Here is a 25,333-nt window from a genome sequence, read left to right as displayed (position 1 = left end):
TAAAATACGAGAGAGATCCATCTAAATTTTATTTTCACAAAAAAAAATTTACAGGGCTGTTGGCTTTAAAAAAAAACAAGAATAGCAATCAACATTAAACTATTGATCTGATTTTAAATATTAAAAAAAAAACTTAAGTGAATTTTCTTCATGATTACAATAATATCAAAATTTTACATTTAAGACTAACATTAAAAAAACTTCAAGCCTTTTTTTCAAAATATCAAAAAAAAGTATTAGAAAATGCTTTATACGTTATTTTCATACTTTCGAAATCTTTTAAAATATTTTTTTTCTAAAAACAATTTACGTAATTTTCCGGAGCAATTTGCATTTATTAAATGCTGAAAAATTCTCCATTTTATTTAAAATGGAAAAGATAAAAAATATTTTATCAACTCTAAATAATTTGGAATCGTTTAAAATATTGTTTTCCCTGGAACAATTCAATCTAACAACTAGTAACAATTAGCAAAAGAGTCTACCACACTCACTGAAGCTATGCGGGTATGATCAGTGGTCAAAAACCGCCGACATCTTGCTTGTTACGGCGGTAGACTCAACGGTCTTAATTCCAAGGAGTTCTCGGATGACTCAGACCATCCCAATAAGTTGTTACAACATTGCACTGAAGCCTTTCATACTCACTGAAGCAGTTTGGATCGGATCCGTTTTCAAAACCTTGAAGTTTCGACTTGTTTCTATGGGATGCCTCTTGCACAAACGGTTCAAACGGATAAAAACAAGTGAAATCATGTTTCAATCATGCTAAGATAAATCAGAATTCATAGTTTTTGCTGATACGCGTCGAATGTAGTCAAGAAAATCGAAATCCATAATGAAACAGAGATTTTATAAATGATTTTAGAAATAGCAAAAATCCGATTTTTTGTATATTTTTACTCAAAATGCTCAAACTTCAACAGCATGTAACTTTTGAACCCCGGGGTTTAGAGAGTTGGTCCAGAAGACTTTTTTTCATGTCTCGGCGAGATCTTTCGAAAAAAGTTGGTCCCGTTCGTGTACATCCTTGGACCAAATTCGCCCATTCTCCTTTAATGATATTTGTATTGGCCCAATTGTGGAAACATATTTTAAATAAAATCGAAGTGGAATCTTGAGGAAAAAAAATGAATGTATGCAGTATTGTATACTTCGAAACGGCTTATTAGCAAAATGGCCTTCGGCCAAACGGCCCATGCCATAACGAGAAACGGCGAATTATGTTGCACACGTTTATGATTACAGGCATTTCAATTGCCGACTTCAAAGGTCAGTAATGCCAATTCTGACGATAAGATTTGATGTATTAGGCAAGTAATGGTTAAAGATCGCGATATTTCATCGTGTCTTCTTTTTTTGTGGCATTTTCGTGCTACAGTATTCGTACATTTTGAATTCATTGGTAGTGTGTTATGTTGTGACAAGTGTGATTCAAAAATACAGCTTCCACCTTGGAGAAACAGCGTTGATCAAAACGTTTCAGTGCTATTCAATGTCCTAACATGACCTGTATTCAGTAATGGATAGATGTGCTGCGAATTTTCATGAGCCTTTTCGACTCATTCCATGTGTCACCATAATATATTTTCCAGATGCTTAGTCATATATAGGATATTCCAGCTGAAAAGATCGCCTCTTCCGCTTGTAATTCTGTTCTGTCGGCCTCCGGATTCTTGCTTGAGTCTTGAACGAACAAAAATATTTGATTAGGATCTAACATTGAGCTTTTACCTGTAATTTAGATTGAATATAGATTAGAACTAAAAAAAAGTTGGGCAGCTTACCTGGTTTCAAACATTTTCAAGTTTAAACTAATTTAAATTGATCCCTAACCCAAATCTGCCCTAAACTAATGCTGTTACATTGTTTAAAGGGAAAAGTGTGATATCTCTTACATACAAATAAACTTAAAAGTGTTACAATTGAATTAGTCTCTATTTCGACAAGTCTTGTAGTTTTACTCGAATAATAAGTAAGCTCAACGTAAATATCTCTTCAACAGGGGGAAAAAGTAAAACATCTACGAACAAAATAAAAGTACCTTCTTTTTGTAAAAATAAATCGTGTATAGCCAATTGCCTTAAAAATGCAACATTTTGTAAAAGGTTAAGAACATAAACAACTCACAAGCCGTGTAGTGTTTGCGGATAGGTGCAGATAAAACCAAAGATGAATACCGTTCCGTTTACGTCTCTCTTTTTGTAATGCAATAATTCGCTACAATGGTACAACACTGTTGTATCAATATCTCCTAATTTTATAATTTGTTCTTTGAATTTGTAATGCTGAATTTAACCTACGATTTTGTTCTTCTTCATTATGGCGGAATGTTCTCTTCTCAGTAGTAATGCTTGGAAGATTTCCTCGACCCAGCAGCCGATCCGGACGGCGTTCCGATTCGTATCGTGTCCCCGTCACCGCAGGCCGCTCCGGCATGCTTGGTCATGTTGTCGGTGTGAAAGGCCACCCGCAGCACGTGATCGAGCAGGATGAGGAGGAGGCGCGTGTTTAGCTTCTTGTTTTGCAACATTTGGAAAAAGTTCAGCAGGCCCGTGTTGCACGTCACCGAACCGACCACGTGCTTCAGGTCGTCCGACAGCAGAGAAAAGAGGGCGATTTTGGCCGCTAGTTTGGTACGCAGCTTGGTGCTGTCCTCGCGGAGCGGTGGGTTCGGGTTGAAGCGATCGCCGTCGGGCCAGACGTTATTGCTGGAAGGGGATGTTTGTTGGTATTTTTTTGAAGGGGAGTTTGAAGGAGCTACTTACAGCACCGCCGACAGGACCGCTTCGACCTTGTCCATCGCGAGCAGCGAACCGGCCAGTTGGACGATCTTCTTGTTCGTTGCGTGGCTTACCCAGGGCGCTCCGAGCAACCGGTTGATCAGCCCACGCCTCAACCACTGGGACTTGTTCTGCAGGTCGAACACCTCGTCCAGCAGGTTGAGTGCGGATGCCAGCGCCGGATACTCGGACTGCTTCAGCTCCAGCGTCGGGATATCCTGGATGTCGTAGAAGGTGCGCTCCTTGAGGGGGCCCTTGCCGAGGAAGATGCGCGAGATGCCGCCGACCAGCGAGTCCGGCATGTTGCGGATCTTGCTCATGCCCGATTTGAAGCTTTCGATCTGGAAGGAGGCAAGATTGTACAATTCATAACCAAGTTAAAACCCCTCAAACTTACCGTCTTCACCACCGCTCCGCCGTGCATCCGCCGATCGTCCGTGTCCGGCTCCAGGAAGTTCCGCACGATCGCCCGCATGTCGTCGTTCGTCTCCGCTTTGGCACAAATCTCCTGCAGAAACAGGTTCAGCACCTCCATCCGGTGCTCCAGCACGGCCCGTTGCGTGTTCTGGAAGGCCTTCTTCGCCGGAAACGGGACCTTCCCCAGCGTAGGGAACCGCTTCACCAGCATCTTCTTCAGCTCGAGAAACTTGGAGTACCGTCGGTAGATGTGCCAGCTCTTGTGCTGGTTGTCCTCGATGACGCACACCTGGATCGCATACACCGCGTACTGACCCTCGCAATGGATCGCCGTGTTGATGATCTTGGCGGAGAGTTTCTGCCGAAACACCAGCGAGTCGTCCGCCTTGTGGTGATCGATATGTATCTCGATCGGTGGTTGCGGCAAGCTACTGCTCCCATTGCCGTCCAAGCTTGTCGGTACGGCCACGGAATTCGTAGCCAACTCATTCCCGGAGTCGTTACTCGAGCAGTCCGACGACTTGAGCTGTTCGATGTTGATGTCGTTGATGGTGGTGAACATGCCGGTGCAGTCGCTGTGCGACCGGGCGTGCTTCACGTTGGCCACCGCCGCCGGAAGCAGAGTCGTCGTCGCCGCCTTCGCCCCCACCCTCACGTCGTGCTCCTCCTTGATGTCGCTCTGGAAGAACCCACTCGGCGGCCCACCATCCCCATCATCATCCGTCTCGTCGAAGCGCAAATCGCCCGAGTTGGTATCGCTGAGGTTGTCCACCAGCAGGAGACCGCCGGAAGCGCCCACCCCCAGATGTTCCAGCGAGGGCAGCTCGTGGTCCTGGGCGTTGCTAAAGTCGAGCTCGCGCAGCAGCTGCTTGTAGGCCGAGCTTTGGTAGAAGTTGTTCAGGAAGACCTCCTCGTTCTTTTGCTTCTCGTACACGTACTTGCAGATCGAGTCGAACCACGTGTTCTCCGGCTGGACGATCGTGTCCCGGAGGCGGATCGCGAGCGCCTCGATTAGGCCCTGGTCTATGTTCAGGTAGTTTGGCGATTTGGGGGTTAGATACTGCGAAAGGAATAGAAGTCAGATAAATGTACACGGAAATTCCTGACAGGCGTTTCTCAATCACTTACTTTAATGATAAATTATTGCATTTTGGTATAACCAAAAATAACATTTATGAACATTTTGAATGATTTTGATTTCACAGTTGTCCCTTTGTCCTTGAAAATCAAAAGTGACCATGTCATCAGCCACGGTTTTAGCCTTGTCTTTTGTCCGAGGCAGAAGCTTACAACTTACAAATAAAGCATCCTTCGATACGTCAGCTCCGATGATGATGAATGAATGAAGCCAATTTGCGATTTTCGTATTTGTTTGTACACTTAAGAAACGAGAGTGACACATTTTGCTTCATTTGACATCGACCAGCCGAAAAGGGCGAACATAGAAGGTGACGTTGAAAGTATTGACGTGGAATTGCTTGGATAGCGAGGTCGGAAGCAGAATCCCTTGACCCCTTGAAAGAGTCAACAAATGTGCACGATTGGTGAGCGTTTGACAGCTGCCGCAGCCGTGAAAATGCGCGCTTGTCAAAAAGTTTGACAGCAAGAAAAAAAACATTCGGTCCTTTTGAAGACTCACGAAAAATCACAAAAGAGTTACTTGTTTTCAAAATTTATTTGAGATGTCGAACTTGGTAAAATTTCGTTGTTTGCCTGACGAATAGGAATAAACGTTCATCTTGTCCCTAAACTGGTAAGCTATTTATGTAAGAAAATCAATCCTCGATACAAAGAGTTGAAGTCTGTGTTTGGGAAACGCATAAATGTCATGAAATATCAACTCACAATGTATGTTCTAGACAACCTAAAAAATAACGGTATTTGTCAGACAACAGCAAAAATGTCATGTTTATGTATTGCTTGACTTAAATTTTCCTAAATTTGGTTGTTGAGGGGTCGTGCATAAACCACGTCAACTTCAATTTTGAATTTGGAGGATTTGTTATAGGATGTGGCGAGATGAAATGATATCTTCCGATCATCATACAAATACAATGCTAGGCAACCAAAAAGTCAACGGTTGCTTTGACGTACTTAACTGATTGTGATTGTTGTTGTTTTAATACACGTTCAGCTTTTCTGTAGTTTAGTATGAATCAGCTGTTTCACCGAGAAGGGCAAAACAATAAGACACGAGAGTACACAGTTTATAGTGACACAATACACGAAAAAGTTCTACCGATCGGACAAGGAGATAAGCCCGGGCACAAGGAACTCCATCGTTGCAGCTCATTTGAGAGAGCATAGTGCCTGCTAGAAAATCTGGCAGAACGTTTTGAAAACATAGAAGAAACCTTTGCGGAACGCTGATTTGATGCTCTTCGAAGTCATCGTTATTGCTCATGGACTGTTTAAAAACACCGAAGTTGGTAGTCAGAGACGATCCAAGCAGTTGGTAGTTTTTGGCGTTTAACGCGATTTCGTTAACGCAATGGCAAGATTTTCAAAAATTCGCGACTTTATATGCCGATTTCAGTTAGATTATAGATAAGTCAAAGCGCTAGATATCCTTATATCTTTCAAACGTTCCAGGTACTTTAACTCTACATCCGTGTTAGGGAAGCCCTTATTCTGTGGCCAATTTTAAGCATTCTAGGTACCGTCAGTGGGGGTGACATTGGGTCTGGGGGGCGATATTGTGTCACGGTGCTCAAAATATCGTTATTATGAAAAAAAATGCAATCCGAGATTTTGGGGTCTATAACCGGCTCCGTGGCTTAATTGTTACGGCTTCTGCCTCATAAGCAGAAGGTTCAGGGATCAAATCCTGGCCTGTACCTTTGAAATTTGGAATCAGGAATTTGAACTTTGAATATGAACAAAAACGAAAACGAATCAGGTGAGATTCGAACTCACACCTCAGAATTGGTGGTCTGGGACGCTAAGCAGTCGGCCATCAGAAGGTAATTGATCCGTAGTGTTGAAACATGTTATCTTCTAATATTAAATACGCGCTGATCTCTGATTTGCCTGACGGGATTGGAAGTCTGAATATAGGGGAACTATACCCTTTCTCAGCCTATTTCTATTATCGGCCTATCAGCACTTTGATCATGAATTACAGCTTATAAAAAGTGTTTTTGACTGTTCCAAAGTAATAAATAGCTCAAATAAAAGTGAGCAAGCAACTCTCCATTGTTGAAACATCTGAAAATATTGATTTAATAGCAGAAACGGCAAAAGTGATGAGAATTGGTCGAACGGCTTAGTGTGATTAAAATGGGTATATTTCCCCTAGATCGAGTTTCCTTCAGATGCTTGCTTCCATGTTTAGCGGGGCCGAACAATGCCCAGCGACCTCGGAATTGGACCGCAAGGAGCTCTGTCATTCTGAAACGGGTCGTTGGAAGCAGCGCGAGGGCTATCACCACCTAATACCCGGGACTGAGATAAGTTGTATCAGCATTCGGCATATAAAAAAAAGTCTGATACAAACTATACTTTCCCATAATATCGCTACCGGTTAGCGGGTATTGGGTTGGACCACACACACACACACAATCCGAGATTTTGGGGTCTATCGATTCCTCAAACCATAGCGCACCTCTGTGCAAAAAATGAAAACATTCGCTGATATAGTTTTCGAGGTTCAGCCCTTTTAAGATGTTACATCCGATTTTCAATAAGAAAACCAAAACAATCTTTTCAATTTTAGCATTTCAAAGAATATGCAATTCGAGATAATGATGTTTTTTGCTTCAAATGACTGTCAAGTATCTCTGGGCCAAGTTTCAGAAGGTTTGCTGATGTAGTTCTCGAGATACAGCCATTTTAAAATGTTATTTCCGACTTTTTCTAAGAAAATCTATAAAAACTTTAAAATTTTAGCACATTACGAAGCGAAATTCATCATTATCTCGAATTGCATATTCTTTAAAATACTGAAATTGTATTGATTTTATAGATTTTCTCAGAAAAAGTCAGAAATCACATTTTAAAATGACTGTATCTCGAGAACTACACCAGCAAACCTTCTGAAACTTGGCCCAGAGATACTTGGCAGTCTTATGAAGCGAAATTCATCATTAATTCGAATTGAATATTCTTTAAAATGCTGAAATTGTACCGGTTTTCTAGATTTTCTTAGAAAAAGTCGGAAATCACATTTTAAAATGGCTGTATCTTGAGAACTACATCAGCAAACCTTCTGAAACTTGGCCCAGAGATACTTGACAGTCATTTGAAGCAAAAAACATCATTATCTCGAATTGCATATTCTTTGAAATGCTAAAATTGAAAAGATTGTTTTGGTTTTCTTATTGAAAATCGGATGTAACATCTAAAATGGGCTATATCTCGAAAACTACATCAGCGAATGTTTTCATTTTTTTGCACAGAGGTGCGCTATGGTGTAAGGAATCGATAGACCCCTAAATCTCGGATAGTATATTTTTTTTCATAATAACGGTATTTTGAGCACCGTGCGTGCCAAATAGATTTTTTAACGGATTTTACCATTTCTCAGGTTCTTCTCAATGAAACTAAATTCTGTTAGAAGGGTTGTGTAGGGGACATCTTAAGATGACTTAGCTGAATAAATCTCGTTCTTAAAACAAATCATATCATTTTGGCAACTGTCTAAAGTTGAGGTACGTTTTTGACCAAAAAATACCTCTCAGAAAACCAACTATTTTTAAATATATTTTTGTTGGAATTGCTCCCAAAGTACCCAAATGTTTGAAAATCTCTACTTCAAACATTGTAGCAGGTCAATACGATTCCCTCAAGCAAGAAAAAGAATTCGATCAATTTGTCAATTTTAGTTTCATTTGATCCAATGTCAACCCCTCTATGGAGTGAGATTGGGTCAATTTTAAAATGATTTTCCTTTAAGGTAGAGTTCATCAAATTCCACCGTACTTTGAGAAAATGTTAGTAAACTATCTAAGAACAATTCTGCGTTGAAAGATTTTCGATGTAATTTTAATTGCTTTTGTTATTAAGAAATTATGAGAGATGTATCGTTTTTCGACCCTTAGTCACCCCCACTGACTTAAGAAATGAGAGACACATTTCGCTTCGTTTGACATCGACCAGCCGATAAGGGCGCACGTAGGAACGTAGCAAGCGACGTTGGAAGCTGAAGCAACCGCAGGAATAGAAGCAACAACCGTGGAATTGCTTGGAGGTCCGGAAGCAGAATCCCTTGACCCTTGAAAGAGTCAACAAATGTGCACACGATTGGAGAGCGTTTGACAGCTGCGGCAGCCGTGAAAAGACTGAAGAAAAATCACAAAAGAGTTACTACTTTTCAAAATTTATTTGTGATGTCGAACTTGTAAAAAACACTTTTGGCTACATTATCTTTAGATGTCAGGTGGATGTCCATGATTGAAAACGAGCATGGCTATAGCCAACTATAGTTCTGAGATACCTGGGTTAGAATGTGCCTGACGATTAGGAAAAGATGTTCAATTCTACATTTAACCAACAAACTAAACAAGATAGAAAATAAATCCTTAATAAAGATACATCGGGGTTGAAATCTGTGTTTGGGAAATGCCATAAAATAGTAACACACGGTGTATTTCCCAGAACCCCTAAACTTGCCTAAATTTGGTAGTTAATCTTTTAGCTGTACGCTGATTTAAAGGCAAGTGAGTTAGAGCATTGGAAGGAAAAAGAGTTCATTGCACTCGTTTGAGAGAGCACAGTGCTGACGGGTCAACTTTCACCGTAAAGACGACAAATCAGCTTTCAGTCGACGATCTAGTCTTGATCAAGAAGACTTGCGGTATGAGTTCAAGAAACCAATTATGCAGCTTAAACATTAAGATTGAAAAGTCTCTAGGTTAGTCTCTAGGAAGCTACAGAAAAAATCTGTCAAAATACTTCAAAAACAAGCAAATGAAGCCAGAAGTCCCGAATCCGTTTGAAGATTAACAGATTTAGCAGATTCCGGGATAATTGCCTTTCATCAGTTATGCTAGCGTGCTAGATATCCTTCAAAACTTGTGCTGGCTAGGTACTAGAAGTCCACATCCGAGTTAGGGAAGCGCTTATCAAAAATTGAATAGTTTTGCAATTTGCAAATTTTGGAAGTTTGACAGCCTGGACACTGTGCCTGTTATTCCCGTTACAGTTTATATGTAAATTCCATATAAATGCTACATAAAAAATCAGACAGGGTGTCCACTGTCCAGATTGTAAATAGCAAATTGTAGAATAAACTTCAAATCGAATGGTTCAAAAACTTTCGATAAATCAGAAAAAAATATATGCATTTGAATCTGTCGTTCGGCACCCAAGTAACTTCAAATGATAATGTCTTTACACAGCAAATTCTGAGGTTAGTTTTCAGTTAATATTTACTTAAAACTGTACTGTTGAAAATTTCAGATAGTTTTTCGCCGAACATCAGTTAAAATTGTTATGGAGCTGTCAAAGTTTGCTGAAATTTTAGCAAGTTTTCATTTACTGAAAATTTCAGTAGTGCAGATTTCAGTAAATTTAACTGAATTCATTAAGTAATGAAAAATAAGTGTGTACATTTGTCTCGTTTCGGATTTTCACCTGTCTCACAACTGTATTTTGCGACTGTGCGATTGGTTTATGGAAAAGGAGGTTTAAATCACTATCATATATGTTAGTGATTTAAAAAGTTTTACTGAATTTTCGTCTACTGAAATTTCAAAAGACGATTCAGTAATTAAGATTTTACTGAATTCTCAATAAACTGACATTTTTCACTTTGACGGATAATTTACTGAAATTTCAGTTAACGGGTAGTCAAAGCAACTGAAATTTCCAGGAGGGTGCTTTGTCCTGTCGTGTACAAATCGGATTGCTACACAGCAAATTCTGATGTTCGTGTTCAGTTAATATTTACTGAAAATTCCACTTTGACGTTCAATTACAGGTCATAAAAATCGTTTTCAACTGAAATCGATTGATCAATAGCTCAATAGGAAGTAAGCAAGCAAGTTTCTATCAACAGTTTTACAAAATAAGTTGTTTAAATAGTGAAAATCAGCAAATTGGATGGAGTTAGGAGAGTGGAATGTGGAATTGAATGCTCACCTCCTGGTACAAATTGTTCGCCTTTTCCCGTATCAACCGCATCACCTCCTCCCGGCTAGGTTTCGACTTGTTGATTTGCACTTCCGAAAAGCTTTGGCTGGTGGTTATTTTCCACTCTGAAAACGGAATCACCCTTTAAAAATATTCTCTTCAGAGAGGTCAATGGCCCTCAACTCACCCTGCGCCGTCAAGTAAAATATCACATACTTTTGCAGGTTTAGCACGCTCAAATAGTCCAGATAGTACGACACGGCCAGCTCCTTGCGCAGAATGTCGTCCAAACTAAGCCGGGGCAGGCTCGAGCAGGGCTTTTCCTTCTCACTTTTGCCAAGGTCGCTCTTGTTGTTCTGGAGGTGACTAATCCGCAGATCGATCAGCTTCTGCGTGTACTTGAGGCTGGCCAGCTCGGCACTGTAGCTCGAGTCCTTGTGCTTGGCGTCCATTTCTTTGGTGATGAGCTGCCGACAGGCCCTCAGCTCGGACAGGTCGTTCGACTGGCGGATCATCTTGAGCAGGAACTCACCGGCTGGGACCTCTTTGGCGGCGTGTTTGGCGATTTGGAGGTTGATAAAGTCCGGATCGGCGAGGGTGGCCACCATCGGTCGGAGCACGGTATTCGCGAGGATGTTGCACAGAAGAGCCCGCAACGTCTGGCAGTTGAAGTCCTCCTCTGGAAGGGTAAAGTACAGCACGGTTTCGGCGATCCGATGGAAGTACTCCAGCATCGCTTCCTCGTCCATGCACTCCTTCTTGTACTCGTCGCAAAACCCAAAGAACGAGTTCAACAACATCACCTCCGGATCCACCAGCGATTGCTCATCCGCTTGAACACCGTAAAACTTAGAATTCGCCACATTCTTCTGCAGCGCCGCATTCCCCAAGTGCCACGTCAAATCCGTTTCACTCTTGTTTCGCCGATGGCCATCGCCCATTCCGCGGTGGTTCTTCTTCTGTGGCGACAACTTCTCGTGGATCTTCAACCGCTTCTGATCGTTCGCACTCGGTGGCTTCACATTGCTACTCACGTCCTGGCTGGCCAACCGGTAAAACCTCGTGTGCCGTGCCAAATCGTCAATCAGCTTGGTCGTCATCAGCGGCAACAACTCCGCCGACTTTAGCCGCTGACAAACGTTCAAAACCAAGCCCTCAATACTGTTACGTATATTTGCGTCGCTAAACTCGCGACTATCCGACACGACCGTGTACCACGAGTCGATAAAGTCCCGGATTATGTAATCGACCAGCGTGTGGATCAGCTTGTCTACCGCCTTGTTGCCGCTGAGGATCTTCTTTTTGCGGGGGGATCCGGGAGGAGAGTCGCGGTGGTGGTGCAGCAGGATCTCCGGATGGGTGATGTACGACTTGAACGAGGCTAGTGGAGAGTGGGACGAGGCGGAGGAGTTCGTTGTCGATGCGGTCACCTCTTCGCCAAGCTGGACGGAACCTGGTGAGGGGGAGGAATAGGGTTGTTAGTCGTTATGTTAATTCATAATTAGCCCGACCAACAAAATTTCTGCGCAGGCTCAACTCGAGGGGAAGCATGAAGTTTGGGGTCCCCAGAAACACGTGCACTTTGACTTTTTCAAAAAACTTTAGACTGGGCCGAATGGTTTTTCTCCGAAGTATGGAGAATTAGTGCGCTTCGGTTCTCCTACAAATTGCATGCAATTTTTAGTTGCATGCAAGATCGACGAACCACCCTAATTCTCCATACAAATTTTAGAGAAACATTATTCGGCACTATTAAAAAAACTATGGTTCACGTGTTTTTGGGGACCCCAAACTTCATGCTTCCCCTCGAGGTTGAGTCTCCGCCGTCATTTTGTCAAAATTTTGTGGGTCAGTGTTATGTAATATGTAATTTTTGTTGCAATCAACCAAATTTTAAATAACAATCCAGAATTGATTATCCGAGCATTAAAAATCCAAAGTACAATTTTGAACAAAAAAAAGTTAAATTTGAGTGAATGTATGCGCAATCAGTATCATTTTGATTCGCGAATAAAAGCTCCATAATTCCGACAGATGGCGCAAAGCATCGAAGAATGACGATTCAAATTTTCGCTGTTCGGTTACATAGGAATGCAAACTTAAAATTGAATTTACAACTCTTAGAACAACTTTTGAGAAAAAAATTCAAGTAGTACGAGTGTAAACTTTTTGCCCTCTATAAATTAACACAAAAATTTTTTCTTTGAAAAAAAAATTTTGAAAAAAATAATATTGTTTAAATGATAGAGCATCGGTGTAATTATGAAGTTAACAAAGTTTCAGCTCGAATTTTTGCTCAAAAGTTGTTTTGAACGCTGGAATTTAACAAAACAGAATTCGCATACATAACCTCAAAGGGCGGAAATTTCAATCGACATTCTTTGTTCTGTTCTGATACTCAACACTAGGTGTCGCATGTCGTTTGGCTCTTGAACGGCAATTATGCGAAAACAAATTTGTAATAGTCACTTTTTGCGTTTCTCTTTGTTTTGCTGTTCGCTACCAGTTGCGGATTTACCATTAAATTGCGCAATAACCCAGTTAACTCAATCAGAATTCTGAAACGGAATGCAATTCGAATCGTTTAGGTATTCCGTTTCAAACGCAACAACCGATTCCGTATACGTACCGGTTGTTGCGTTTAAAACGGAATACGTAAACGATTCGAATTGGATTCCGTTTCAGAATTCCTATTGAGTTGACTGGGAAAGAACATGGTTACACTCAAACCCCGATAGTTTGACATCAACTGTTGTCAAACGAACGGGGTCATTTTTTAGTTTGACACCCCTTTTACACGGAGTGCACACACACTACCAGACGTTTGTTTTGATAGTGTGCGTGAGCGCCGTGTAAAAAGTGACAGTTCGTCGTTTTTTAGTTTGACTTTGACCAACCAACGGGGAAACCTTAACCCCCGGTGGTTGGTCTAGCGTGGCTCACGGATATTTGAAAAAGACAAAAGTGTTCAATTTCGAACGCCTCGACCGAAATTTTGTAGCATTATAACCGCAGAAGCTAGCCTGAAATTTTGAGCGCATTTTGTTAATGTTTAGTTGTTCCACTCTTAATCTGAAGTTATAAAGAAATTTCAATAAATTTAATTTATTTATTTTCAACTTTTTAACTCTTTTTCGAGAAAGTTTTCCAATGCCGTATGATTTTTTTCAGAATAGAGGTTTCTCATAGGTTTTGATCCGGGGAACAACTTTGTAGAACATCACAAAGCGCTAGGAATTAATTCCGGAAAGATACAGACAAATTTTTAGAGAACGTTGAATTTTGTTTCCGTAATCCCGGAAAGATACAGACAAATTTTTAGAGAACGTTGAATTTTGTTTCCGTACTCCAAAAAATATCCTGTATCTTTTCGGGATCAATTACTAGCGCTTTGCGATGTTCTACAAAGTTGTTCCCCGGATCAAAAACTATAAGAAACCTGAGAATAGGAAATTTTGATTGGGTTTTGGGAAACTTTCTCTATGAAGAGGTTAAAAGTGAAAATATCCCATAGTAAATATTTAGAAGTTCCATACTAACTTCAGGTCAATAGTGGAAGTACTAAACCTTAACCAAATACGCTCAAAATTTCAGGTTATGTTTTGGGGCCATATTGCTACAAAATTCCGGTCGAGGCGTTCGAAATTGAACACTTTTGTCTTTTTCATACATCCGTGAGCCACGCTATTGGTCACTTTTTCGTTTGACACTTTTTTAATTTGTACCCCGTTGGTTGGTCAAAGTCAAACTAAAAAGTGACGAACTGTCACCTTTTACACGGCGCTCACGAACACTATCAAAACAAACGTTTGGTAGTGTGTGTGAACTCCGTGTAAGAGAGATGTCAAACTAAAAAGTGATCCCGTTCGTTTGACAATAGTTGATGTCAAACCATCGGGATTTCAGCGTACAAACTAAAAAAGTGTCAACCGAAAAAGTGACCAACCACCGGGGGTTGAGTGTACACTATAAAAATAACCCTGCAATGTTACTAAAACATGAAATTTAACAATGAAAAATCTAAATCCAAAAATTAATCTTTGGGTTGTTGCAGACTCGAAAAGTACATTAAATTACCCTTCTAATGGCATGTCTTACAATTTTTTGACAGTTGACTAACTAAAGTGACAGAGGGTTTGGAACTATTTTGTGATGTATTTGTCAGAATTATTCAGTATTTTACAAAATTCGAAAAAATCTGAAAAAAGTCATGGCAAACGGCTTTAGCGATAATGATGATTAAGAGGTATGAAAAATCGGGAAAATTACAATTGGGTCCTAAAATGAAGCTTAGATTGCTGATATTATTGTTTGCTCAGTATTGGGACTGATTGTTAATTTACCCAAATTGTTTCAATCACCTTGCATTGTTTAATTTACGGGCTTTATCGGTAGTTTTCGGTGAAATTAAACTCACAAATTAGAAGAAAGAAATGAAACTGATAGGTGGATAGATGACTAGTGTCTTAGAAGAACATTGACCGTCCTGGAGTCATTTGGATGACACACAGGGATGATTTGTCTGTGTACACTTACTGAGGTTACGACTCAGTACTTGTACACAGCCAAATTAGAAGGTTAAAAGACCTGATCACACTCGTACGCTTTCTCATATGGCCCTTTCGCTGAATTAGTTTCCGTCCTTTTCAATCTTCTTCTAAGACACTAGTCATCTATCCACCTATCAGTTTCATTTCTTTCTTCTAATTTGTGAGTTTAATTTCACCGAAAACTACCGATAAAGCCCGTAAATTGATAGGGGAGAGTGGGGAGACTTGATCCCCTTTTTTGTATCGCACATAACTCTGTCAATTTCTCACAAAACTATAAACTTTTGGCATGAATTGAAAGCTTGAACATTCATCTATGTTTGGCTAATAAGGGTATTCCATCAGATGAACTCTTCGAATCATGCCAAGCGTTTTATAAAAATATTTTAAACCGGCATTTTAAAAATGTTAGGGGTAACTTGATCCCCCTTTCAACATTTTGAAGAAATCTTTAGCAAAATGTTTCTTATTCATCCAAATTTTTAATTTTCTATAAGTTACAGCAATTTCATATAAAACCTGTACGTTTGTGTTCAAAATATAACAAGTTTAGTATGTAAAATATTTAAAAACCTAAAATATTATTTGTTAGACCAAAATTAAGCATGTTTACAAAAGCAGGAAATTTTTGTTTACAAAACTTTTGAAAAAAGGTTCAAACTGCAGTAAGTTATGTACAACTATACTAAAGGAAACTATGTATGAAAACCCAGCCCAATTAATTAATCTTGAAGCTGATTCCAGTGACTGTAAAAATGCAGGGATCAAGTCTCCCTAAACGCACTTTTTTAAACAATTGATTGTAAAAATAGTATGACGATAAATTTAACATGAAATGCGTAAGAGTTTTGGAGTTCATAAGTTTATCAAACAATTCATATAAAAAAAATATTTTTTTGAATAATTTTTAAGTGTTTTCTATGCATATCAAAAAAAAAATAAGATCGATCTCTTTTAAGTTTTTTGCAGCTCGTTTTAGAAAAATGTGTGTAACTCAATCTAAACATTTTTTAATTTTTTTCTTTGTTTTCTACAATGAGTTTTAGTTAATTTCGGACAACTTTCTAGAACAAAGCTAATTGTTTTACCCACATGCTGATGAGTTACAGGCTTGGGATCAAGTGTCCCCGGGGATCAAGTCTCCCCACTCTCCTCTATTATTGTTTATAGTGATAAAGCTTATTTTCTGAGTACAATGACCCTTCGTACGACCATAAAGCGTTTAAAATGATTTTTAAATCAATTTGGAAAAATTAATTGAGGTTTTGCAGCGCGACTGTGTTTCAAATGTAGGTGGCGCCAAAATGGGGTTACTTGCCAAAAATCGTATTCCTTTCTGCTGGATTGAAGAACAAAATCGCTTATTTCTCATGATTCCCTGAATCAATCTTAATGAAACTGGTTGCAAATGACGAGAAAATGTTTTTGCTTTAAAATAATGAACATCATTTTTTGGGCGCGCAAAAATTTGTGAACTTTTTCTTTAAAAAACATGTTTTGGAACACGAAAAAATGAGTTTCCCCGCAAATATCAAAGAAATAAACAGTTATATAAATGATAACAGTTGTGTTAACGTATATTCAATAATTTTCATTAATTTTTGACAGACTTTCTTGCCAAATAGTCCAAATTACTATCTTTTTCTAAATTTCCAGTTTTCTCATAGAAAAATCAAACAAATATTGGAAAGTTATACACCAAATTGTTGGAAATAAGCGATTTTGTTCTTCAATCCAGCAGAAAGGAATACGATTTTTGGCAAGTAACCTCATTTTGGCGCCACCTACATTTGAAACACAGGCGCGCTGCAAAACCTCAATTGAATTCTTGACAAAAAAGTTCCTACTGGACAGCTCGTTCCAAGGGGACCATAGTTGATCCATCGAAAAAATGTTGTCTTGTCAATTTGTTTTTTGCATTAAAATAAAAAAAAGTGATCAGAAATTGTTTTTAATCGTGTTTTTTACCGTTGTACATAAAAATTGAGATAGGGCTTTAGTACCCAATTCGGGTAAACAACAATTAGCGTATGTGTCAATTCGAGGAACTGGCATTCGGGGATATAGCCAATTAGGGGAAATGATGTTCGGGGAAATGACATTCGGGGATGTGCCTGATTAGGGGAAGTGGTATTCGGGGATGTGGCCAGTGAGGGGAAATGATAATCGGGGAAATGACATTCGGGGATGTGCCTGATTAGGGGAAGTGGTATTCGGGGATGTGGCCAGTGAGGGGAAATGATAATCGGGGAAATGGGATTCGGGTTAATGACACTCGGTGATATGAGCTAGATCAGTTTTATGGTACTAAATAAGACATCTTTTGCGCTAGAGTTAAGGAGATATTTGTTTTAAAATTGTGGTTTTTTGAAAATAATTAAAAATATTGTAGAACAAATTTTCAAAATCATTTGTAGAAGCAAAACTAAATTTGGAATTAAAACTGATTTTATATATTTGTTGATAAATTGCACCGTTTTCAAGTTATAGGCATTTCAAAGTGAATATTTTCGAAAATTTGCCAGTTTTTTTTTTTCAATTAAAGAATACCTTCTTTATAAAGGAATGCAATACATATTTTCGAAAGGTTAAGAAAATTTCCTACAATTTTTTCCTGACATTGTTAATCGAATCACTGGTTGCTGGTTGATACTACGAAATTTAGAATCAAGAGTAACTCTTTGAATGCTCATTCAGTTCCTTAACCCTTTCAAGCCAGAATTTTGAATAAATAAATATATGACCATACGAAAATTATAGGTTACTTTTGAAAATTTTCATTTTTGGGTCGTAAAAAGAAGTTTAAAAAAAATAGAAAAAGTCTGCCTATAAATTATTCAGAAAATCCCTTCTAAAATCACAGATTGTCCAAAATCCACATTTTGTATGACTAGCCCTCAGAATTGTATGGAGACTTGTATGGAAAAACCAATTATGCAAAATGGCTTTATTTGACATAGAGAGACAACGGTTCTATTCAAATCATCCAATTCTTAAAAAAAATAAAATAAAAAAACCTCTAGAGATTTACTCAGAAGCTTTTGTTGTTGCGAAGTTCTAGAGAATTATGTACTCAGAAACTTTTACTGTTTAGAAGGGCAAATCGTCACACTGTTGCTAAGTTTAATCATATTACTTAGGCATTATTTTAAAACATGGTAAAAACTCTTTATACGTAACTAAAAATTTACGAAACAAATAAATTGAAGCTGTATCCCGAAGTAAGAACAAATAACAACTAAAAACTATACACAAACATATAATGCAGCAAAAGCAACGATTGATTGTGATTGTGACGTATGTTTTATGAAAAATGACCTCTATTTACATCCCAATCCCAACCCCAAACATTGCTAAACTTACCCTCTTTCTTCCGGTTCTGCCTCTCCTGCGCCACCTGGTCCTTGCTCTGCTGCTGCAACTGAATCGATTTGCCCTTGTCGGTGTGAATCTTAATGTTGTGAAACGGTCCCCAGCGGCTCGATCCGCTGCGTTCCTCTCCGGCCGCTGCTCCCCCCGTCGGAGAAGGTTGCTTCGAAGCCGTCGTTGGCATGCTATCTAAAATGGTATGATCCCTTTGGTGGAAGTGCAAGTGGCCCTTGTGCATGAGATGATCGGTTATCGAACCACCACCACCACCACCACCGGAACCACTTCCGGACGATCCGGTTCCGGCGTCCAGCGGGCCCGAGCTTGAGCTGGATTCGCCCGATCGGCGGTTCTTGAACAGCAAGTCCATGCCGGCGTCCAGCAGGTTGCGCCGGCGGCCATGGTCGGACGAGGACCCCGACGACCCGTGGCTCTTGGACTTTTGCGTGGACTCGGTTTGGACTTTTATGTTGGGGGAGATTAGTAGCATACTACTGGGCTTCTGTTCGCACACTGGATGGGGTGCGCGCGTTCGAAAAGGGTTTGCGGGGATAAATAGAGAGTGAGATAGAGAGTTTGGATGGAGCGATACAGAGAGAGTGGGGATATTTGGAAAAGATTTCTTTAAATTTAGTCAATTTTAATAGAAAATTAAAAACTCAAACGAGACTCAATACCAGTAAGCAGCAAAAATACCTTCAACTTAATAAAGAAATTTTAGAAGTCAAATGCTTAGCATACAACAGTAACAGGCTGAATAAAAAAAAATAAAAAAACATATTTACGGGGTCGTCGTCTACAAAATCTTTAATGTGCTCCGTCAGACGACAGAAAATGATCTGAGACAGTATTTTGCAGGTTACGTAATTACAACTTTTTTCCCTTCTTGTAGATCGAGCGTATAACACCTTTTTTCAAGGGGGTTGACACTCGATCATTCAGGAATCATTCCAGTTTAATTCCAGAATAATTGGAATGATGAGAATGTTTTGCTCTATTATATAAGTTTTTTCAGATTAGCGTGTAAACGTCAACACATCAAAACAAAACAAAATGTTTTCATCCAATGTTTTTATACACGTGTTCGTTCTGTCTGCGGCAAGCAAAAGACTCTGCGGATATATCCAAACCATCTTAACGAGGCACCCGGAAGTGGACCTCGTCGAATTTACTGATGGAAGAGGACGTTTGATAAACAAGCCAGTGACGAGCTGGGTGTAGGAGTTTTAACCAGCAATCAAGCCACCATCGCGGCCACCTTCATTTCGACTATCGTCTCCACCAGTAGATTGCCGTGGCTGTCTCGTGGTGAACCAATCCGGCGAGAACCCCCTCGACCTGCGGTGGCCGTACTCCGGGACATCGAAACGGTAACCTGGGAGATGCGTCCACTGTCTCCGGTGGGGAAGCTCGGTGGAAATGACCCAGGTCAGGATGGCAGTGTCACCGGCAAGGAAGAGATGATACGCGTAACACGATTCCGGCCGAGCTGTCAATCTTTACAAGGTTTACTTCAAGCACAGGTTCCCATGTGACACATTCCGCGCTCGGTGACCGTTATGTGTCACGGTGATCGACCCGAGATCACGACGTTATTAGCGGAATCTTTTTGCCGATTCATCAAAGTGGTTTCAGGCCAAGGTTTCGGAACTGAGAGAATACTATCCTGGAAGCGCAACGGATCGTCTGTCTGGACAACTCCGCGGAAGGCGAGACAAGCAACAAACTGATTCCGGTCGTGTTGGTCAAATTGGCCAAGGTACTTTTACACGCGAATTGCCGGAGATTTACGGCCATTTGTACATGAAAGAGGCGCTGCTATTGTTGCTGGAGGTGGAGTCGATCGCAGTCCGAACGGCTTGTAAATTCGTGGCAACTTCAACATCTGCCTGATGGGAGATCTCGGTGTGGCCAAGTCGCAGATATTGGGCTACATCGATCGGTTGGTTCGTAGTCAGTACATAACGAGCCTTGGTTCTTCTGGAGAAGATTTGGCTGCTGCCGTCACAAAGGATCCGTTGACCGGCGCGATGATGCTCGAAAGGAGGTAATTTGTGCGTTGATTTATAACGATAACCTAATAGTCCCCCAACTTTTCATCAGGTCAAGGAAGTGTGCTGGTTCTGGCTGATCAGGGCGTTTTCTGGATCGACGAGTTTGACAAGACGGCCAATACCGATTGAATTGCCATACACTAGGTCATGGAGTGTCGATCCTTGCCGATGCCAATCCGGCTTCCGACAGAACATCCAACTGCCAGCCGCTCTGCTTTCCTTTTCGACCTTCTCGGCCGCAACAACGATCTTCGTCTGGCCAAACGCATCACCCTCGTCCACAGCTAAAGAAAGCCGCTGGTACATCGCACTGCAGTGCACTGTGAACTTGCTGGGAATTTTGCGCCTCTCGACCGCCCTTGCCCGGCTCCGTCAGGCCGACGAGGTCGACAAGGATGACGTTAAGGAGGCCCTCCGTCTGCTGCAAATGTGAACTAAACCAAGCAGAAGACCACCCAGTAAGTTACTTTTTATAAATGACTTAAATTACGACCTACGAACAAATCAATCTTTATTTACAGCGTCCAAACACGTCGGACAAGGTTTTCGTGCTGGTACGGGATGATGATGCGCTGCACGACAGGTCGGCAAGTCGGGCCAGAAGTACGCCTGCATCTAGGAATACGAATCCAGAAGGGAAAAGATAAGAAATAAGAAAGCTGGGTCCAAAATAAAAGGAATGTAATATATTTCAGCCTGACAGGGAGGGTGTGTAATCGTCATCCTCGTCCGAGATGTAAACCATTTTGGCAATGTTCCGGCCGCTCGCAGGGAAGCTTGTCTTCGCCGGCGACGCTGCACTAACCGAGAACGAGTCAATCTTGCTGGTCGACGCCCTACGACCTCCGCGACTCCCTCTACCCCGACCCGTAGTGCTAGATTTGACCGCCGCTCACGATCCCCTACCTCCGCGACTTCCCCGACCTCCTCGGGTCGTCGTCGGCGTTGGTGGCGCCGCCTTGGAGTTTGACGTGGAGTTGTTGCGGGATTTTGTTTTCAAGCAAAACTCGTCGTCGTCGCTTTTGAATGCGAGAGTCCAACATTTTGAGCATGTCGTTGTAGGTGTCCTTTTCCTTCTTGTAAAACTCAGTCAGCACCTCGTCGATGTTGTCCTCGTTGATGGCGTCGGCGACCGCGTCCAGGTGAGCCATCGCTTGCCGTTCGTAGAACATGATAATAAATTCCGCCGCGTCGTCGTCCTCGTAGTCGACCATCCTGCGGGTCAGCTCAGTCATACTCTTCGCCGATAGCACCTACAGCTGCTTGTCCGGATTGACCTTCTTGAACTGATGAACGACCTCTTCCGCGCGCTTTTCCGTCGCTCATCGTTGATTCTAGTAAGCTGCGTTCAGCGCATCGTTGTCCAGCGGTTTCAACTCGTCCTTCCACTTGAACGTGACCATGTCTTGAGGGTTCGCAATCCTGCCACTGTAGCCCTGTCTGAACGGGATCGCATTAAACTGCTGCTCCACCTCGGTAACTTCAATCCTCGGCCGAATCAACGGCAACTTTGGCTGCTTCTGGTTCCCGGTCAACTTTCCCTTCGCCCACTCAATCATCTCTTCGACCATCTCCGTCGCAAAGTTTTGCACCTTCTGTTGAACTTCTCCCTCGTCCAGCTTGCAACTCGCCCGCGATCTACACCAAATTGACCGTCTCAAACACAAACAGACGAACCGTCTGCAGCTTGATCGGGTTCATCCGGAACCGACTTTTGTGAATGCTCAAAATGCCACAGCGCTTGTCGAAGGACTCGCCCTCCTCCAGGGAAGTAGCCACCGTCGAGCCGGGCTGACTGACGCCGGGTTATCTTCTGTGCTCGTTACCCCAGATGACCAGGTCCAGGAAACCCGGCAGGTAGTTCTTCGGCCCCCGATCGGCCCGGTTCTGATGCAGCACCATAATGTTGCACCAACCGGCTTCTCCAGAAACACTTCGACCAATGCCAGTCGGGCATCGCTGATGTAGCTCAAAGATATTATTCCGATTTCATTCTGGAATCAACGGAATGATGGAACCTCGATTCTTAGGTTGCCAGCCGATCATTCTGAATTGATTCTGGAATGACGAGAAAATGTTTGATTTTCAAAACATGTTTACTTTTCCTTCAATAAAATGACAGCTGCTGATCGCTGACACGCAAAAACAAAATTAATTAGAAACAAAATAATCATGTTTATGCCAGCATCATTCCAGAATAATTCTGGAATGAGCAGAATGATTCGAATGAAAATATTTGATGTGTCAACCCCCTTGCCTTTTTTCCTGTTCTGTGTCCCAGATCTTGACTATCAACCGATGCAGACAGATCGCCAACTTATCCGGATCCGTCTTGACGAGTTCGGCTCCGATACCACCCTTACCAGCCGTTTTGTTGTTCGTCAGCTTTTTGATGGCATCCTTAACTTCCCAAATCGTGAGTTCTGGTAATCAACTTCTGGGCAATTCAGGTGCTCGCCAAAGTACTGCTTCCACCTTTCGACCACTCCGCGCTTGTCCGTCACGATTCCTCCGTCCTCATCCCGGCACATTTTGGCTCGCGAAACCGGTCTAAGATTGACTAAGGTTCTTGTAAAACTTACGCGTTTCATTGGAGCGATACAGCTGTTCCATGTCCTGGAACTTCAACTCTTCCAAGTGGCACTTCTAATCCCGGAAGAAATGGGTTTGCTGTCTTTGAACTGTTTGTACGATTCCTTGTTCCCACGGGTGTAGTGCAGCAGCCACATTCGCCTGACATTCCTCGTCGAATCAGTCTTTTCGTCAAATACGGTCTACGTATGGCTCACCTGCATCAGGCAACGCAGCTTCGAGTTTCCGCGCGTACTGGTTAACGATCCCGTGATCGTTGAGTCGCACCAGATTATACCGTTATGGGTGACGGTACCGGATCTTGTTGACCTCGAACGGCGTTGGCGCAGCCACAACCCGGTAGTCTGAGTCGATGTCCGCGCCACGGAAGATTCTGACGTCGATTATGTCCGAGAAGTGCCGACCATCAATGAGAACATGGTCGATTTATGTCTACGTGTCGTTTGGTGATCTCCAGGTGTACTTGTAGAAGAGGCTGTGCTGGATGAAGGTACTACGTATGGCCATGTTTCGGGAGGTAGTGAAATCGATGAGTCGTAGGCCGATTGAAGAATTGTTCCTTGATTCTCAACCGGCACAATCTGTCGTTAACTGATCACCAACCAATCACGAGCAAAGTCATTTCACCCAACACGATAAAAGTTATCCCCAATTCCTAGCCGTACTCATTTGTTTACAATCTCCTGTTTCCATTCGCTCAGGTATCGAGTCTGTCACCCCCGGTATAGAAAACCCAAACAACAACACAGTTCGCACACACATTAAAAACCCCGCACAAACACTAAAGCAAACGCCAGCAAAACACAACAAATTTTCACTTTTCTTGGAATGCGACGCTGCAACTCCACCCTTGCTAAAACGAGGGGAGAAGAACCGAGGGGAAGAGGCAAAGGAAAATGAAATTGCGAAATGAAAATCGAATGGAAATGCATGCAAAAGCAACAAGCAGTAAAACAAAACCAGGGGGAACGCCCTTCCGGAAGGGGTGAGACCACTCACCAATGCTTAACCCGAGGGTTTTCGGTTCGTCAAGGGGATTCTCCAGCAGTCCACTGTCGAGAAACTTGTCCAGATCGCCATGTTGCAGATAAAGGATCGTGAGCAGCCTAAAAACGAAACGAAAGCTCAACCCTGGTTCCGGAACTGTCCCCGAACCACGGAAACCCCTGACTCACCCAACCAGAAAGGCCACCAAACCGATAACAAGGGCGAGGAACCAAAACAACCCGAAAATGTTGATGGAAACACCCACACTCAGCACGATCCAGCTGGCGTATTTGAATTCCATCTTGCGCGCAAACACCGTAATCCACTCCGGAAGCGGTTAAACTGCACTTTGCACCATAGTTAAGCCCCGTGGAAGGGAGTTTTCCTCGATTAAATGCACAATTTTCTAGTTTTTCCCCCGACCAAACACTCCTTTTTTTCTCGTGACGACAGCTCGAAGTTTGTTTTGATGGGAACAGAACAGCTGTCAAGGGGCGCGACTGTCAAACGGACAACCCCACTGGCAAAAGATACGGCGCTGGCGATCAGCTGATTACAGTGAAGGGCGGGAAATTGGGACCACCAGCATGAAAAAGGGCTTTGAGGCGAGTAGGCACCAGGAAGGTGCTGTGTCCTATCCCTCGCCTTGACCAGGCCAAAATCCATGATAAAGCTGTCAGACCAAATCTGTTAGACCAAGACTGTCAGACCAAAGAGCAAAAAGTAAACAATCTTGGTCTTCGACATAGGTGCATACAAACCAAAAAATAAAATTTGAAAAAGAATTTTATTTTTCCTATTCAATGACTGGTCCAAATGCAGTCCAAATTGAATGTACGCCAGAAAATGATTAAACCGTGCGGCATCCTGTACACCGAAATAAGCAGCTAAAAGTCTTATTCTTCCAATTTAAGTTTTGATCGCGTTTTCGGTTTACACCTGAACAATCTTGAAATTATTTATACCGATTTGTGATTCCGTTCTTTCCATCATTCCCTTGGTAGGCACCAAGCAAGAAATTCGGAGTTTTTCTTTTTGTGCTTTCTGGGTGTTTTTGAAACCGCCTTAAGTCAGGGGTATAAGCACTGACGAACTGACGTGCCACCAAGAATTCAAACTTGTCCGCACTTTCCTATCTTCAGTTGCTGAGAAGCTTTCTGGAACAACAAATGAAAATGGGGGAAAATATTGGAACCTAACAGCTTTTGCGAATTCTGAACTTAACAGTGAATGTTTTGCAAATCTTGCATTATTTAATAAGAAATGAGGCAAAAAATTGCGTTAAACTTCTAAATCAGGCTTGTTTTGGACATTTCCATTTCAACGCTTATCCGCCATCTTCACATGTTGTTCCAGAATTCTTCACAGCAAGGAAGCAGATGATTTGACAAAACGAAACGAAACGAAACTATTGGCACTACGCCCCCCGGGGCATGGCCTTCCTCTAACGTGGGATTTCTGCTCCAGCGCCTCTGACGAGACAGGAGAAACCGGGACCGACGTTTTACTT

General features: G+C 41.8%; 2 protein-coding genes across 5 annotated transcripts in view; both read right to left on the bottom strand.

Annotated features, from left to right (window-relative positions):
- LOC6048064 overlaps positions 1 to 23,829 on the bottom strand; it is a 381,930-nt gene extending 358,101 nt beyond the window's left edge. The window contains exon 1 of the mRNA XM_038260020.1: positions 21,088 to 23,829. Coding sequence (XP_038115948.1) covers positions 21,147 to 21,479 — 333 coding nt within the window. The 5' untranslated portion in view covers positions 21,480 to 23,829 and the 3' untranslated portion in view covers positions 21,088 to 21,146. The remainder of the gene's footprint in view (positions 1 to 21,087) is intronic.
- Positions 1,920 to 24,313, bottom strand: LOC6054113 (sorting nexin-13). Of its 4 annotated transcripts, none has more exons than XM_038260012.1 (8): positions 24,012 to 24,313; positions 23,836 to 23,942; positions 18,185 to 18,703; positions 10,459 to 11,724; positions 10,281 to 10,396; positions 3,181 to 4,260; positions 2,769 to 3,124; positions 1,920 to 2,711 (listed from the first exon to the last, which is right to left on the bottom strand). In XM_038260012.1, the coding sequence occupies exons 1-8, from the start codon at positions 24,122 to 24,124 to the stop codon at positions 2,342 to 2,344; spliced, it is 3,927 nt and encodes a 1,308-aa protein (XP_038115940.1). In that variant the 5' UTR covers positions 24,125 to 24,313; the 3' UTR covers positions 1,920 to 2,341. The 4 variants fall into 4 exon arrangements, with proteins under 4 accessions (XP_038115940.1, XP_038115941.1, XP_038115942.1 ...); XM_038260013.1 differs by having other exon boundaries at positions 18,185 to 18,652; XM_038260014.1 differs by having other exon boundaries at positions 18,185 to 18,379; positions 24,012 to 24,312.
- Positions 24,314 to 25,333: the final 1,020 nt, after the last annotated feature.

This window comes from Culex quinquefasciatus, chromosome 3 (genome assembly GCF_015732765.1).
Source record: "Culex quinquefasciatus strain JHB chromosome 3, VPISU_Cqui_1.0_pri_paternal, whole genome shotgun sequence".
Classification (NCBI taxonomy): Eukaryota; Metazoa; Arthropoda; class Insecta; order Diptera; family Culicidae; genus Culex; species Culex quinquefasciatus.
This window is presented reverse-complemented; position numbering and strand designations above follow the sequence as displayed.

Bases quoted from the DNA above. Each gene is read 5' to 3' on its own strand.
- LOC6054113 (XM_038260012.1), bottom strand. From the start codon at position 24,124: ATGGAATTCAAATACGCCAGCTGGATCGTGCTGAGTGTGGGTGTTTCC. The intron at 4,261-10,280 runs GTGAGCATTCAA...TTCCTTTCGCAG, and splicing joins CGAACAATTTGTACCAGGAG to TATCTAACCCCCAAATCGCC. The intron at 3,125-3,180 runs GTAAGTTTGAGG...GCCTCCTTCCAG, and splicing joins GCGGAGCGGTGGTGAAGACG to ATCGAAAGCTTCAAATCGGG.